The sequence below is a fragment of the Neoarius graeffei genome, chromosome 13 (assembly GCF_027579695.1).
Source record: "Neoarius graeffei isolate fNeoGra1 chromosome 13, fNeoGra1.pri, whole genome shotgun sequence".
Lineage (NCBI taxonomy): Eukaryota > Metazoa > Chordata > Actinopteri > Siluriformes > Ariidae > Neoarius > Neoarius graeffei.
In genome coordinates this window covers 63,808,423-63,827,203 of record NC_083581.1, presented here as the reverse complement: position 1 = coordinate 63,827,203, position 18,781 = coordinate 63,808,423, and the positions used below count along the sequence as shown (strand labels likewise).

Here is an 18,781-nt window from a genome sequence, read left to right as displayed (position 1 = left end):
CATACGGTTGTAGTGGATATTGAAGTCCGGTACAGACGAACAACACGCAAAAATACACACAAAAAACATAAAAAACGTGCACAGGTAGGGAGAGCTTGTAGCCGCAGCCGTTGTAGTTTGAATTGTATATAGTAGGATTTTCCAGAAGAAAAGGTAGAAGTAAAAGCAGAAGTAGAAGTAGAAGGCGGCAATATGGCGTTTGACCGACAAGATGGCGTCTGTCACAATCTGGATCGGCTGTGACGTCACATGCAAGTGCTCCATAAGCTGTGTTCAGCTAAACAACTTACATTACAGCATTTAAGCTACAATAGATGTTAATGTGTCGAAAACCAGAGTTGTTGACATACAGCTAGTACATCAGCTCTGCTACAGTAATTTTTTTTTTTTTCAGTTCTCTGGTTTGCTCAAATATTTTGCTTGGTTTTCCCAATTTCAACCATGTTAACTAAAATAAAATGAAACATATTAAACATAGGTATATGAATATAAACGTGCACCTTCAGAAGAAGCAGCAGCAGCCTTTATTTATCACATGTACACTCAAGCACAGACTTAAGCACAGTGAAATGGCTCCTCTGTATTTAACCCATCTGAAGCAGTGAACACATGTATGCACACACAAGTGAGCAATGAGCACACACACACACACACACACACACACACACACACACACACACACAGAGCAGTGGGCAGCTATGCTACAGCGCCCGGGGAGCAGTTGGGGGTTAGGTGCCTTGCTCAAGGGCACTTCAACCCAACCTTCAGCCCATGGCTGCCCCATGTTAACCTAATCGCATGTCTTTGGACTGGAGGAAACCAGAGCACCTGGAGGAAACCCACGCAGATACGGAGAGAACATACAAACTCCACACAGAAAGGTCTCCGTCAGCTACTGGGCTCGAACCCAGAACCTTCTTGCTGTGAGGCGACAGTGCAGTAAAGCCCTTTAGCTTTACTGGTAGTGACATTGTTGTGACCCTGTTGGAAAGTTGTAAAATTCCTCCAAAACAGACCATTTTTTCCTCTCTAACTTTTTCTGGAATGTTCAAACGTGAATTATACAAAGTATTAAAAACTCCTATTCACAGCAGCCTTCCCCTTCAAATACAGAGACTAACTGGGAAATATGAGCACTCTGTGTCTCCGCAGAAAATCAATGGGAAGGTCTGATTCACAGGCTTAATATCCAGATGAAAGGATTGTATTAGTTGTAATTAGCATCAGCTTGAGCTCAGACAGCTTGAAAGCTTGAAGGGCAAATCTGCATACTGTACATGCTCTCTATCAAAACGGAAGATTAGCATAACGAAAAGTAAGACGTCCCAAGAGCACCCTCCAAACGAGCCTGATTTGAGGTGTCCGTTAAAAGCACATTTTTCACTTGTATTTCATGAAATCAACTGTTCGATCGCCAAGTAAGTAAGCTCAGAGGAGATATTACACCCTTGACTCTATCATCACTCATTAATATTATGGCCAGTTGTTGGGGAAATATTGGAAGACAGGTACATCTTTTTGCAATGCTGCTATTTCAGCTAAAACACATGCTACATCCCTGCGATTTGTTTAACACTGAACTTCAGAAAGGCTCTTCGACTTCGAAACGGAGTTAAAAAGGTTGCAGGAGGATGCGTTTGGTTCATAACACTCATTTCTGTCTTAGAAGAGGCAAGCTCAGTCGGAGTGAAGGGGATCAATAGAGTGCTGGTGGAACTGCCACTTAACATAAAGCATTGTAAATAGATTACAGAGCAGATTGCGGTGCGGCTGCATTCGGGGGGGAAAAACACATCAGGATGGGAGAGCAGTGAGTTTATTATCCCAGATGTAAAACCAACGAAAGCACTCAGCCCTAGCAATCTGCTCAACCAGATTCACCGAGCAAATAAGTCTCTCGTCACACGCATCACGCTTCAGCTCCAGAGCGTGATCGCTATTAGCTTGTGCCTCATCTAATTAGGCAGTTTTGTAAATTTAATAAGAATTTTGTTAGATAAAGACTAACATAGAAAAATGTGGAAATGCACTGATAAATCGAAGCATCATGAACAATGAACCAAAAAAAAAAAAAAATCAGTGATGATTTTAATTGTCCCAACACCCTGACAGCAGTTCATGCTGTGAATACTTTGGCTCTGATTACAGAGTGCATGTGTTCTACAGCAGGGCCAGACTGCAGGAGCTGTCATGGGTTCTAATCACACACTGCTACAGGAAATTTGATTAGGCTTTATGGCTTAGAACACTGACCACTACACAACCACACACTCATTTCTGTCCAGAAGTCTCTTCAGGGACACCGAAAAGCCCAAACCATTTAATATTGCTTTTGCACTTTATTTATAGAGCTGACTTGTGCACTTTTTATACAGAAACTTAAAAAAAAGAAAGAAAGAAAAGGCACACATTCTATAACCATAATAATGCCATTCTGTGTTATGATTCTTCTTCTCCCTCCTTGTCCAGCACTGTTGCCAGGTCAGGGTCCATGTGGACCTTATTGATCCACATATCATATTAATTGGAGTATAGTTTTATACCAGACACCCTTCTTGCCACAACCTTACCACTTCTGGGCTTGGGGAACAACCATTCACACCTACAGGCAATTTTAGAGCAGCCGATTAGCCTAACTTTGGATGTCTTTGGACTATGAGAAGAAACCCACACAGACACAACATGCAAACTCTACAGAGTAAAGCCCCCGTCGGCCACTGGGCTCAAACCCAGAACCTTCTTGCTTTGAGGTGACACTGCTTGTCACTACACCACCATGCCGCCCCACTCCATGTTATGATTGTCTCTCATCTCATCTCATTATCTCTAGCCGCTTTATCCTGTTCTACAGGGTCGCAGGCAAGCTGGAGCCTATCCCAGCTGACTACGGGCGAAAGGCGGGGTACACCCTGGACAAGTCGCCAGGTCATCACAGGGCTGACACATAGACACAGACAACCATTCACACTCACATTCACACCTACGCTCAATTTAGAGTCACCAGTTAACCTAACCTGCATGTCTTTGGACTGTGGGGGAAACCGGAGCACCCGGAGGAAACCCACGCGGACACGGGGAGAACATGCAAACTCCACACAGAAAGGCCCTCGCCGGCCACGGGGCTCGAACCCGGACCTTCTTGCTGTGAGGCAACAGCGCTAACCACTACACCACCATGCCACCGTTATGATTGTACTAACCAATTATTAACTAGCTCATCTATCTAGATTTATTAACCACAAACATAGCTAGGTTTAGCAATATTTATCCTAACTATGGTTCAGAGGATATTGAATTTGGCAGTGAAATATTTTCATTTGTCATAAATGTCTCTATATGTGAGAAAAACTTTCATAAGATTAAATTTTGATGGTTTCTACCAATGTTTTCCAAGATACAGTACTGTGCAAAAGTCTTAGGCACCCTATTTTTCATGCAAACTTTGTTACAGATTTCTATTTTATGACTTCTACATTATCAAGTCAGTACAAAAACATTTTAGAGTCCAAACGTTCATTTTCCAGCACAAAATTAAATCTTACAGAAAAAAAAAGTTTGTATCTGAGCAGCATATTACATAAGAGACCACTTTTCAGATTAAAAAAGAAAATATAATGAAGGCTACTGGGTTTTGGTGCAAAATTAAGAAGCGAGTGCGACAGTCAAAGTGTCCAGAAGAACTGTGGCTGGTTCTGCAAGATGCTCAGTAAAACCTACAGCTCATTTCCTTATAAAACTGCACTCATTATACTGAGACTTTTTTTTTTTTTAAAGCAAAGGATCGTATCACACCAAATATTGACTTTGTTTAATTTATAATGGCTTTCTGCTGTTTATAGGGTTTTTTTGTCTTTTTTTTGTTTTTTTAATGTTGAAACATTTAATTTCATTATTTTTTAAGCCATTTTTGGTCTACAGCATTTCTTTCCATGCACCTAAGACTTCTGCACACTACTGTAGTTCTGAAAATGACCTGTTTTTCTGAGCTGAAATGGTTCCCTTTTGAATCCTGTTCTTACTCTTCAGGTGACATTGGGTATACCTAACAACCTGTGTTTTCAGACAATGTCTGCTGTTAGAAACGCTGTACAAATAAATTGACCTGACTTGACTTGAATGCACCTCAACCAGAACTAAAATTAAAAAGTGAGAAAATCACACTAGCCGGGTTTCCATTGCATTTTTGTGCAAAACAGAAGTGATATTTAAAAAATTTCAACAAAACACAATTACAAATGGTCTGTGTTTCCACTGAATGATGTTATGAGGTTACAGCTGGATTTTCTCCTCTTGCAATAGCTCTTAAAGAGCGCCGTCCTTTCAGAAAGGGAGCGTTTCCGTTTGCTCTTCATGTCATGTGACTTAAATGCAAAAAATGTGTTTACATTTAAATTTTGTGAAATTTTGCTTTATCAGATCATTTGAATAAAAAAGTACAACGGCATATTAGGGCCATTATAGGTTTAAAAAAGGAAGTGAGGCAGGGGGTAATATTCTGAAAAAAAAAAAAAAAACGGCATAAATTTGTGAGGGGGGAAAAAACCCCTAAAAAATTCAGAGATTAAAAAGTCAGAAATTCCAAGATTTAGAAGTTACAAATTTAGGAGAAAAGCTTCCTGGCTGCAGCGCAGTGAAATGTAATTCCATTACCAAAGAACTACCCAATTATACATTTATAAACATGCAAGACAAAAAGGACATGGAAAACAAACCTGTGCAGTTTATACATTCATCTCCTATTGAGGTTTTTCACCTGACGTCACAGGGTCATGTGACGCCCCGGTGTCCGCCATTTTGAATGTCAAGCTAGCTAATGTCAACAACACAGTAGCTAGTATGTTACTGTAGCAATGTTTACGTTCAGTCATTTGGATGACTGTTAAAACCTTTCAGTCTCAAGTTATTCCTTTACTGTATTTACTAGTTTACTGTAATTATGATCCGGCAGCTATTTACACCGGATCCAGTCTAAATAGCTGCCGGAGCGCACTCCGGCTTGCTCCCCCTCAAATTAAGCAGCGCGCTCCGGCTTGCTCCCGGAGTGCTCCGGCCGAGGTTCTGGAGCGCGCTCCGGCTTGCTCCCGGAGTGCTCCGGCTGAGGTTCCGGAGCGTGCTCCGGCTTGCTCCCCCTCAAATTAAGCACAGCGTTCCGGCTTGCTCCCGGAGTGCTCTGGCCGAGGTTCCGGAGCGCGCTCCAGCTTGCTCCGGCTGAGGTTCCGGAGCGCGCTCCGACTTGCTCCCCCTCAAATTAAGCAGCGCGCTCCAGCTTGCTCCCGGAGTGCTCCGGCCGAGGTTCCGGAGCGCGCTCCGGCTTGCTCCCCCTCAAATTAAGCAGCGCGCTCCGGCTTGCTCCCCCTCAAATTAAGCAGTGCGCTCCGGGAGCAAGCTGGAGCGCACTGCTTAATTTGAGGGGGAGCAAGCCGGAGCGCGCTCCGGCAGCTATTTACACTGGATCCGGTGTAAATAGCTGCCGGATCATAATTACAGTAAACTAGTAAATACAGTAAAGGAAAAACTTGAGACTGAAAGGTTTTAACAGTCATCCAAATGACTGAACGTAAACATTGCTACAGTAACATACCAGCTATGATGTTGTTGACATTAGCTAGTGCTAACAGCTAGCTGCTAGTACACTGCTACAACACAGACACCGACCCTAATAATACAGTTCTTGGTCATTGCTTGGTAACAGCAAATTTATAACGGGCCATGTCTCAACAGACTAAGAAGTTATTTCAATGACATTGAATAACATTTTGTTTATCCTGAGGACCGAAAGTAAATGAAAATGTGAACAAACCTTAGCTGTAATAAGATGGCGACCACCGGCTCCAGGGACGACCCGCTGATGTAGGCATGTTACCCAGCCTGACACTAAATATTTGTAGGCATCCAAACTCTTATACGCTTTCAGATCAATACCTGTGTATGGCAATGGGTTTTTAACGACATAGGTATACAGATCATGTGGGCCGAAGTCAGGTAAAGACGAGGGCTTCGTGTACTTCCGTACGTCAGTGAACAATCCTGGTGGAAGCAGATAAACGTCGTTCTCTAAGCCTGCTAACCTCAATTTTTGCAAATACCTCTCCCTCTGCTCGCCCTGTAAATGCCCTACGTCGCTGGATAGTGAAGGTGTTTTCTGCATCTCGCTCCTTTTTCTTTAATGTTTTTTGTTTGTCGCCTTCCTCGCATTCAAACTGATTCGAGCCGTGACGTCCAAAATGGTAGCCTCACATGACTTGGTCACGTGGGTGAAAAACCTCAATTACATCCAGGAAGCACGACAATCAATCAATCAATCAATCAATCAATCAATCAATCAATCAATCAATCAATCAGTCAGTCAATCAATCAATCAAATCGCATGCTTCCTGGCTGCAGTGCATTCTGGGAAATGAAGAGGAAAATCTCTTAGCATTTTATTATTTTATATTGCATGATAGAGGAGGACAGACAGCATTTCCTTTTTTTGTGATCAAATTTGTATTTTATTGTAAGAAAAAAAATCTAGATAGGTACATGCATGTTAGAAAAATAAAGCAACAACATACATTCTAAAACATACCCATGCATATTCATATATACAAATATATGAACAAACAACTAAAGTAAAAATAAGAAATAAAAAAGGAGGAGGAAAAAAAACCCACACACAAATGTAACCCACCCACCCCCTGGATCCAGATCTTCCGATCTCAGTCGCATTACTCCTGAAACCCACGGAGGATAGTTAGGAGTGAATTCCAAGCCTCTATTACTGACTCTTTCGCTCTGTGGGCTCTAGCAGTTGACAACTCCAAATAAACAATATCCACATATGTTAAAACCCATGCTTGAAAAGAGAGTGAATGTGGAGGTTTCCAACGTGTGGCAACAAGTTTTTTTGCAGCCGTAAGTCCAGCTAACAATGCTCTTTTCTTGACCAGTGTGAAACCCAACCTTGACAGGTCATTCAAAATGAGTGTGGCAGGCGAACACGGCAATCTGACCTTAAACAATTTAGAAAGGTTAAAGGCAACCATCTTCCAAAATTCGGTCACTGGGGTACACTCCCAAAACATATGAAAGTAAGTGCCAGTAACCTTGGAAGAACAGAAAGTACAAGTAGGATCATTAATAACCTTCATTAAATGAAGCTTCCTGGGAGTTAAATAAACTCTATGTATATAATTATAATGTATTTGCTGATGATCAGGATTTCTGGATGCTAAGCCCACACTAGTCCACACTTTATCCCAGTCAAATGTAGGTACCAAGTCTGGAACATCTCTCCTCCACATCATGTCCAATGCCAGAGGACTGTAATGGCCCTTTTCCACTACCCTTTTTCAGCTCACTTCAGCCCGACACGGCTCGCGTTTCGACTACCAAAAACCAGCACGACTCAGCTTGCTTCAGCCCTGCTTAGCCCCTAAAACTCGCATGGTTTTGGAGTGGGGCTGAAGCGAGCCAAGCCGTGCCGAGCGAGGTTGGGGGCGTGAGCAGACACTCCCCTGTGCACTGATTGGTGAGGAGGAGTGTCCTCACATGCCCACACACGCCCCGCGAGCGCACTGGGATCTGTAAACACCGCAAACCCGGAAGGAGAATAATTACGAATTACGAGAATTTCTGAAGCCTTATGCGCCTCGCCTCATCTATACACTCTTGCCAGTATCTGTCCGCGTTGTCGGTGACAACAAGCCACAGCACCAAGACCAGCAACACTAACGACTCCATGTCCTCCATGTTTATTGTTTACTATTCGGGTCGTGAGACTACCGCTTAAAAGCTCACTGAATCAGTGACATACAGAGCATCGTGGACGAGTTCGCGGAGCGCAAGGCTCGCCGTATGCCCTTCAAATAATGCGCGCAGTAGGCTATTGATGTTTTATTATGAGCCATGTACAGTATGTCGCCTAATGTTTTTTTGTTTCTGAGTTACATGTTCGTTTGAAGGACTTAATGTACAAAATAACATAGTTGCACCCCGTAGTGTTGAAATTGGTAAACACAGTGCATTCAGTGAGGTTTGCACCGCCCTCCTTTTATTTCTGACTCTTCCTGTCACCGTTGCAACCTCTGAGCGCTCATTCGTATGCCCTTCAAATAATGTGCGCAGTATAGGCTATTGATGTTTTATTATGAGCCATGTACAGTATCCTAATGTTTTTTGTTTCTGAGTTACATGTTCGTTTGAAGGACTTGATGTACTAAATAACATAGTTGCACCCGGTAGTGTTGAAATTGGTAAACACCGCAGTTGCGGACATTTTGTAGCCTAAAATGATGTTATGATAAGCTTTAATAAAGGGCCCGGTCATTTGCCCCGCCCCTGGCCCGGCTCTGACTTGTTCCGCCACTGTCACTGATGTCACTGTTTGCGCCGCCTAACGACATCACGTGACGTCCACCCACTTTCGCTAACTCCACCCAATGTGTCCACCCACTTCCAGCCAGCACGGTTCAGCGCGGTTGTAGTCGAAATGCAACTCCAACAGCCCCGCTCAGCTCGACTCAGCTCGACTCGGCACGGCACGGCTCAGCCGCGTTTGTAGTGGAAAAGCGGCATAAGAATGCTGCAATAAGAACCAATAGAGTCTTGATACGAAACCGCTTGTGCTCCCCGCAGAGTGAAACACTTTATGAAGTGCATGTGGTGTGAGAGGGCCCTGTAAGGATACTCCATTACCTTTTAAAGTCGATCTTAACTGCAAATAAAAGAAAAAGGAGGTACGTGGTATACTATGCTTAATACATATGTTCTGAAAAGTAAGTAACCCCTCCTCCCCATAAATATCACCAAGTGTACAAATCTCATCTCATCTCATTATCTCTAGCCGCTTTATCCTGTTCTACAGGGTCACAGGCAAGCTGGAGCCTATCCCAGCTGACTACGGGCGAAAGGCGGGGTACACCCTGGACAAGTCGCCAGGTCATCACAGGGCTGACACATAGACACAGACAACCATTCACACTCACATTCACACCTACGGTCAATTTAGAGTCACCAGTTAACCTAACCTGCATGTCTTTGGACTGTGGGGGAAACCGGAGCACCCGGAGGAAACCCACGTAGACATGGGGAGAACATGCAAACTCCACACAGAAAGGCCCTCGCCGGCCACGGGGCTCGAACCCGGACCTTCTTGCTGTGAGGCGACAGCGCTAACCACCACACCACCGTGCCGCCCCAAGTGTACAAATTTTTTTGTTTTCCCAGTCAGGAAAACGAATAGGATGGCCACCAATCAACAATCTCTCGTTGTTAAATATTGGGAAGTGTGGGCCGCAGACAAAAGAACAACCAGCTAATTTCTCCACCCTCTTCCATACTGATAACAAGTATGAAATAATACGACCAAATCTCGAACGACAGTGATGGAGAGAGATATTAAAATACAGAAAGTTATTAAAAGAATATGGAGCATCATCTGCTCCTCCAAAGCTTGCCATGACACTTGAGCATCAGACTGTAACCAAGTTAGGAGAGTTCTAAGTGTCAAGGCCCACGCGTAAAACTTGAAGTTCGGGAGAGACAGGCCGACAGACAGCATTTCCTATAATTCTTGGCTCAGCCATGGTGTCTGTTGTCCAATGACATTGAGCCAAATTGAAACGATCTGGTTCCTTGACAAAAAACACTCTTCAAAACAATTTTTTTCTTCAAAATGTGTGACATTTTAATCTCAGAATTCCTGCGTTTTTTTTCTTGTAAATGTATGACTTTATAATCACAGAGAATATCTGAGGTTTTTTTTTTCTCATAAATTTGCTTCTTGTAAATGTTCCTATTTTTTTTTCCCCTCAGAATATTACCACCTCCCTCAGCACCGTATTTTTTAAACGTACAATGGCCTGAGTACACCGTTGTAGAAAAACCACCTCATTCAAGTGTAAAAACATTTCCGAGTTCTCATCTCATTATCTCTAGCCGCTTTATCCTTCTACAGGGTCGCAGGCGAGCTGGAGCCTATCCCAGCTGACTACGGGCGAAAGGCGGGGTACACCCTGGACAAGTCTCCAGGTCATCACAGGGCTGACACATAGACACAGACAACCATTCACACTCACATTCACACCTACGGTCAATTTAGAGTCACCAGTTAACCTAACCTGCATGTCTTTGGACCGTGGGGGAAACCGGAGCACCCGGAGGAAACCCACGCGGACACGGGGAGAACATGCAAACTCCACACAGAAAGGCCCTCGCCGGCCCCAGGGCTCGAACCCAGGACCTTCTTGCTGTGAGGCGACAGCGCTAACCACTACACCACCGTGCCGCCCCATTTCCGAGTTTTTTTGGAAATTCATGTATTTCCATTCTTTGTTTTTTAGTTTACACTTTTAAATAGCACATGAAGCAGGTTCATAGAAACACGGCTATTTACACGACAGTCCGATTCCACTCAAAAAGACGCCTCTACAATAATAACCTAATCTACATACAGAAAAAAAGAGCATTACTGCCACATTTGAATGAATTGTACATTTGCAATGTGAAATGAATTAAAAATTTGACAATCCAAATCATCCACATCAGTCTGTCTCTCACTCACGCCATCTGAACACAAACCTCATCCTCGTCTCCACTCAACTGATCACTGCTCATGCTAACATCAGTGTCGAAATTATCACTCATCTTTTAATTAATGCTTTTTTAAAATTAGGTCATGTAAATGTTTTCAAACTTTGTCTGCTATCATCTGTCCAGAGTGTGCAAGTGCTCTTCTCTGTTTTGATGATGACACGATGAAGTTTGCCTGCGTTTATCTGAAACACCACTAATGTAAATGCTTTTAAATGCATCCTGAAAACTCATCTGTTCAAGGAGGCACATCGCCGCCAGTAGAATCATTTTATTTTAATGTTTATATTACGGCATATTCAATTTCATTTTCTTTACTGTTATGGCATTAGTTAGGTATAATTTGTATATAATTATATTTAAATGAAGTTTCTGTAATAATTATAGTTATTTATATTTATGACCGTAGGTGTGAATGTGAGTGTGAATGGTTGTCTGTGTCTATGTGTCAGCCCTGTGATGACCTGGCGACTTGTCCAGGGTGTACCCTGCCTCTCGCCCGTAGTCAGCTGGGATAGGCTCCAGCTTGCCTGCGACCCTGTAGAAGGATAAAGCGGCTAGAGATAATGAGATGAGATGAGATGAGATATTGTAAGCCCAGGTCGGGCGCTGTGCTTTGCATGGGTCTAGCCAAATGCAGGTGAGCAAAACCTATTATTTGGGTTTGTTTGCGTTGGGTTCGGCCCATGTGGGGTGCGACGTTTGACCCGGGCATAAGACAGGCTAACTATATTTTATTGTAATTTATCTCCTGTAATGCACGTGTGAGCATATTCAATGTAACACGTGCACTATAAGTCCATAAATTATTATTATTATTATTATTATAACATTTATTTAGGATGCTATTTCTCTCTCAGTTTTCAACCAATCATCACCAGATTTCACATGAAGAATACCTCTGGGCTGAATTACGTTGCTATGACTTTTGGTGCTGATCTGGATCACTGAACCGGAATGATCCATGAAAAATGGACTTTTTTCTTCACTAAGCGTCATTCTCTATCTCTTACCGTTCCGGATCTATATGGTACAGTGACCAGACGTCCCGATTTGTAAGAGCTAGCACAAATCACTCTGACTTCAGTCACAGTATCTATCTAGTTGTTGTTGTTATTATTATTATTACAACCCCGATTCCAAAAAAGTTGGGACAAAGTACAAATTGTAAATAAAAAGGGAATGCAATGATGTGGAAGTTTCAAAATTCCATATTTTATTCAGAATAGAACACAGATGACATATCAAATGTTTAAACTGAGAAAATGTATCATTTAAAGAGAAAAATTAGGTGATTTTAAATTTCATGACAACACATCTCAAAAAAGTTGGGACAAGGCCATGTTTACCACTGTGAGACATCCCCTTTTCTCTTTACAACAGTCTGTAAACGTCTGGGGACTGAGGAGACAAGTTGCTCAAGTTTAGGGATAGGAATGTTAACCCATTCTTGTCTAATGTAGGATTCTAGTTGCTCAACTGTCTTTGGTCTTTTTTGTCGTATCTTCCATTTTATGATGCGCCAAATGTTTTCTATGGGTGAAAGATCTGGACTGCAGGCTGGCCAGTTCAGTACCCGGACCCTTCTTCTACGCAGCCATGATGCTGTAATTGATGCAGTATGTGGTTTGGCATTGTCATGTTGGAAAATGCAAGGTCTTCCCTGAAAGAGACGTCGTCTGGATGGGAGCATATGTTGCTCTACAACCTGGATATACCTTTCAGCATTGACGGTGTCTTTCCAGATGTGTAAGCTGCCCATGCCACACGCACTAATGCAACCCCATACCATCAGAGATGCAGGCTTCTGAACTGAGCGCTGATAATAACTTGGGTCATCCTTCTCCTCTTTAGTCTGAATGACACGGCGTCCCTGATTTCCATAAAGAACTTCAAATTTTGATCCGTCTGACCACAGAACAGTTTTCCACTTTGCCACAGTCCATTTTAAATGATCCTTGGCCCAGAGAAGACGTCTGCGCTTCTGGATCATGTTTAGATACGGCTTCTTCTTTGAACTATAGAGTTTTAGCTGGCAACGGCGGATGGCACGGTGAATTGTGTTCACAGATAATGTTCTTTGGAAATATTCCTGAGCCCATTTTGTGATTTCCAATACAGAAGCATGCCTGTATGTGATGCAGTGCCATCTAAGGGCCCGAAGATCACGGGCACCCAGTATGGTTTTCCGGCCTTGACCCTTACGCACAGAGATTCTTCCAGATTCTCTGAATCTTTTGATGATATTATGCACTGTAGATGATGATATGTTCAAACTTTTTGCAATTTTACACTGTCGAACTCCTTTCTGATATTGCTCCACTATTTGTCGGTGCAGAATTGGGGAATTGGTGATCCTCTTCCCATCTTTACTTCTGAGAGCCACTGCCACTCCAAGATGCTCTTTTTATACCCAGTCATGTTAATGACCTATTGCCAATTGACCTAATGAGTTGCAATTTGGTCCTCCAGCTGTTCCTTTTTTGTACCTTTAACTTTTCCAGCCTCTTATTGCCCCGTCCCAACTTTTTTGAGATGTGTTGCTGTCATGAAATTTCAAATGAGCCAATATTTGGCATGAAATTTCAAAATGTCTCACTTTCGACATTTGATATGTTGTCTATGTTCTATTGTGAATACAATATCAGTTTTTGAGATTTGTAAATTATTGCATTCTGTTTTTATTTACAATTTGTACTTTGTCCCAACTTTTTTGGAATCGGGGTTGCACTGTATTATTAGTAAAAGCATCACAGCCATTCTGACAGCCAGTATCTGATTATAAACTGAGGTGATTAGGCTCACATCTGTTTCACTATGACACATAGCTTCCCAACAATACAATAACTGTGTGATATTTACTGTTTTCGACTGACTGTTTTTACCACTACGTTGGTTAATCTGGCTCCATGCCTGGTAGACAGCCAAAGCGAGGTTAGAATGTAGCCTAAATAAAAATTCCCAAGTGATGTTTACAAGCTATTTTAGTACAATGTATTTATATTTTCTTAAAGATGTCAAAGTATGTTATAGGAAGAAAAACTTTGCTGGTAGCAGATTTTTGATTGTTTTCCAAAACCGCATCCAACTACATCCCAGACCACCTCCCATGTTCACTCGCAGCACTGTGTCCTCCATGTTGATTTTTTTTTTTTTTTGCCTGCCCCCAAATCTGTGACCTGATTGGTTTTGCAAGTTAAAAAAAAAAAATAAATAAGAAAAGCTTGATGTCATTTGGCGTTTTTCCTAAAAGTTGTACTTTTGAGCATTCCACCCACATTGTACATAAACCGTGCTCTGGCAGCCGAGTGAAAAAAATAAAAGCCTCAGAGGAAGAGTGCTCGTCCAGGCGTATTCTGCTCATGCATTAAGACAAAAAAAAAAACCACACCACACAAAGTACATAAATAAAAATTCTGTAAGGGTAGTGTTAAGCAGAGTACTAATTAGTTTTTCTACTTTGATGTGAGTGCAGACAAACCTTTCTATTAACGAATCCAGAATCCAGAGTTGTCTGCCTCAGCTATTCTCAAAAGGCTTTCCTCTTCTTGTTCACTCCATCATGTTCTAACGAGGACCCATTTAGCCAGGGGATTTCCATTAAGAGAAACAAATCAACAAATAAAAAGACGGCCAGAAATAAGGAAGCAGAGGGTGGTAGTGGTGGAGTGACCTTCAGATTTATGTGTCATCTTGGTAGTAGCAAGAAACGCTCCACTATCAATAATCCGGTAGAACCTTGTAAATGCATGCATGCAGGTTCTCTCTGTGAGGAAGTCGAGATACACATCCATCACATGGAGCTCACGCACAGCCTGGCCTTCACAACTTATGCGCCAGGAGGTTGTTTACCTATTGTTTGTTGGTCATTTGTCACCTGCGGCGCAATAAGGGGTTGGACAGGATGTTAGAGCAAATAAAACTCAACAGACATAAAGACTGATCGACAATCTTGCGCCATCCAGCAGGGCAACAGCGCAGTGACTAAAGACAAGATACTCGCCTAGGATGAATGATCACGTGCCAGCCTTGTCTTCTTGAAACCCCCCCCCCCCCCCCCAACTTTATCTCCAGCTTTTGCCCCGTGGCTTTCTTACTGATGCTTCACCCTATTCAGGTGATCGCCTCGAAATTTGTGACGCATAATCCTATTTAGCAAACGTGTATTCTATTAAAAAGGGGAGGGAGCTCGGAGGTGATGCACTGCTCTCACCCACCACTTTGTCAGTGTCTACAAAGAGGCTAAGCTTAAGCTTAGTGGAGTGTGAAATTAAACAGGTGATAAATTTCCCACCGTGGCCAAATGCCGGGAACACTGTCATTTTTCATTACCACAAAGTAAAAGAATGAGGGAGTGCTCCCATTTCTTTCCTGTAACTAATGAACATAAATAAATAGGGGGAAAAATAAAATCACCTCTGTGCTTCTGATGCCTTTTGCTTTAAGAAGAAAATATTTTCTACTTTTGACATCCAGGAAGAATCCATTACCTTGGATTCAGCAGGAGCATCAAATAAAGGTGTGGCTCCATGATTGCGGTGAGATTTATCCTTTGTAAAAGTTATTTCTTCGCACACAAAATGCGGTTTGCTAGCAGTCATTCTAATATCATGAGTGCATCAAGATTTACTTCAAAAAAATTTAATTTTTTTGAAAAAAATAAAGCTTACTTTCAATTTATAATTTATGTAAGTACAAACGCAAGTCCAAAAATGTTGGGACGCTGTGTAAAATGTAAATAAAAACAGAATGGGATTGTTTGCAAATTGTCAGTAAACCCGCTGAGGAGACTACAAACATAGACACCCGGAACTACAATTCCCAAGACACACAGCGCCCTCTATCTCCGGCTTACTGAATCTCAGCTGTTATCCATTTCCTCATCAGCGGTCTCCCAACATAAATTCCCCAAACACTCACTTCCCTGCGAAGTATTGTCCTGCTAACCAGTACATACCAAGCCTTGTATCTTTCCTGGCTGTTTCTCGTGTTTCTGACCTTTTGCTTCCAGTTTTCGCTCTTTGCCTTTCCTCGTCTAAGTTGTTCATCGATCGCCCGACCCGTGCTTGCCTTCTCGACTCCGATTTCCGACTATCAATTTGGCTTTGTTGACAGTCTATGCTCTCTCTTCCTCCACGCATATCTCCGTAAGGTGCCTGCACTCTAACACCTGGTATATCGAGGAAATCAGACAACGGTGACAGCTGTTCAAAGCCCCACAAAGCTGCCCGATATGATTAGAGTGGTGGGCAAAGCTGTTGGCACTCGGACTGTGGACATTCAGAACTTTAACCACAAAATGGTTGTTATCTCGGAGCAGCTTTCAGCTTTGCAAGGAATACGTTTTTCGGAGATCAATTTGAATAGAATGGACGGAATGGACAGATATGGATGAGCGGTGTGGACGTGCAAAGACTGCGTCTGGAAAGACCAAACAATTTATATCTTATCGACATTCGGCTCCCTGAGACAGCACCAGCCTTGGTTCAGGCCGTTGCTGAGGCAACATTTCCCCCTGAAGGTCACTGCCGGGAGACACTCTCGCATTCCTTCTCTAACTTTCCGCAGTCGCCATTTTTACCCCCAGTGTGACACGTGGGTGCGTGACCAGTGCCTTCATGGCTGCAGGAGCGGACGGCTGCTTGCTTGCGCTGGATTACCTCCTCCCCTCCCCCCCTTACCCCCTATCTCTGATTCCCCCCCTCAAGTCCCGTGTTTAAAGTGTACTTGTGTTGTTGTGTGCTTATGTGCAAAGGTTTTTTAAATGTTCCCACACTGTACTCCTGACAGGAGCATAGTGGGGGGGGGTTCTTTTTTTCCTTATCTCTCCTCATGTTGTGTTTCCTTTTTATCTTCATCCCTGTCTTCCTGTCCTGTCTACCCTATGTCAATTGTATGTTGTAAATGTACGGACAGGTTGACGGCTAATTTCGCTGGTACATGTGACCAGTGACAATGAAGGGCATCATCATCATCATCATCATCATCAAATCATGGAAACCCTATCAAGATTCTCCAGAAAATCTGAAGTAGCCAGCTAAAAAAAAAAAATAGTAAGGGGCTCTGGAATTCATGCCACGGCACACCAAAGGCGTACTAATGCTAGGAGGGTCTGGCGGCATGCTCCCCTAGAAAATTTTGAAATTTACATGCCTTCTGGTGCATTCTCACCTAATAAATTACTAACCATTTCCCTGTAAAATATTTGCAAAATATGTATGAAATTTCCCTCCAGATATGTGTGTGTGTGTTTGGCTTTCTCAGTTCCCCTCTGTAGTACGCTACCTGGCTCTGTAACATAACTACATGGTGAGCTTATTTGGTGCATGTGTAATGTACTTGATGTGCCTCTGGTGTGGTATTGTATAGCTTTAATTTCAGCATAAATATTTGCAAACAATCAGTTATTTGCACTTTATAAGTATGAAGCCTTAGCTAAGGGACCAGACATCTCTATGGGAACTTAGGCACTGCGGGTAGCTCCTGGATTTAAAAATAACAATTCTTAGATATGAAAATATTAATTACGATTTATATGTACAAATCTGCAGAAAACATGGACTTTATATTTATTTGGCCCATGGAAGGTTTTAGTTTCTTCTTCGGTGGCTTTTTGGGAAAAATGAGTGAAATCGTCCACAACAATCACCGACTGCGTCTTTACCATCTGCTACGACATGGTCATGTGGTCCGGCTCAGCCAATCAGAGCGCGAGAATCGATCGACAAATATGACGTCGCTTTTGGTCATGTTAGACCCGAATTGAAGACAATTTTGTGATGAAATAATTGGATTTGCAACAAATTATGGGCAGCGGAGACAATATAAATTGCTTGAACATTGAAAGACAAGGGTTTTTTTTTGTTTTGTTTTTTCTGGGATCGAGTAGCCGGTGCAGACTGTCTGTGTAGGCAGAGAAAACTGCTGGTCGCCGGTGCTTATGAACATCTCTGTCCTATATTTCACTGAAAATAATACAAAGACAAATCACAAATGTTGAAACTGAGAAATGTTATTGTTTTTTGAGAAATATATGCTCATTTTTGAATTTGATAACAGCAACGTTTCAAAAAAGTTAGGACTCTGTCTCATCCCAGTAGCCCATCACTATTGTTCTCAGGCAAAGGCTGACAGCCTGGAGCCAGAACAGTTTCTTAGCTGTAGCTCGGTTATATGACGAGAGCAAAAGCAGAAAGCTGAAAGCATTTAAACCACAGCCTCTGGGAAAAGCCTATTATACAGGTCTGACTTCTCCAAACGCAACATCTCCACGGCCTTCAGGGAGACAGACAACACAACAGAGTGACGAGACAGCAGGAAAGAAGAGAGGCGAATACATGCACTGTTTGGTCGTCTGTGGATTGTTAAGGATGACAGAAAGAGAGGCAGATAGACAAAGGCAAGGCTTCACATATGAAAGGTCAATCTGTGCTGATGAAGCGACGCCTAAATGACTGCAACAAGCTTGGAGTTCAGGACGAGCTCATCCAGACATGCCTCGGGTAACACACCAGGCCAGCTGTGAAAAGACTCAACAATAATAGGGATTTTCGCCTCGGCTTTCGTCTGCGCCTGTCTGCTCTCTTTCTCCACATATTAGCTTCACTGAAGGCTACTGCCCCAATTCCTGTTCGAGCACCGACACACTCCAGGGAATAGTGACACACAGGGACACAGTGATGTGTGTATAAATAAGCAGCGTACCTTCGTCACAGCTGCCAGGCCTCGCCACTTCTATGTTCTTCTTCTGCCAACAGGACGCCGAGCGCAGCTCACATTCGTTGGCATAGGTGATGCCGTCCGTGCCGCATACCTGTGCAGTGGGCTGATCCGCACACTGAGGGCACTCACACTTATTCTGGATGCAGCGGGCACCCCAACTACACACAGTGTTGCCACAGGTCTCTGTTAACACACACACACACATAGACACACGACCATACAAACACAATATATAAACAAACACTCATTCATATTCACCCCCCAGGACTCATTCCACAGCAGGCGTCCACATGTTTACATCCGCATATAACCACAAATAACTAAATATGTGCATTCACAAATGAAAGATACGATGGTATGAATAGCAAGGCTCTATTTTCGTGATTATAATGCAAGTGTAAAAAAAAAAACCCATGGCTTAATATCAGGGTGTTGGAGGGTGTCGGTGGATTTATTCTCTCTTGTTTTGTGGTTAATGCATCGTCGA

At 42.8% G+C, this 18,781-nt stretch overlaps 1 protein-coding gene across 1 annotated transcript in view; it reads right to left on the bottom strand.

The window, feature by feature from the left end:
- The window catches only part of agrn (agrin), a 584,915-nt gene that overhangs the window by 141,059 nt on the left and 425,075 nt on the right, over positions 1-18,781 (bottom strand). The window contains exon 10 of the mRNA XM_060938311.1: positions 18,277-18,477. Within this exon, the coding sequence (XP_060794294.1) occupies positions 18,277-18,477 (201 nt within the window). The remainder of the gene's footprint in view (positions 1-18,276; positions 18,478-18,781) is intronic.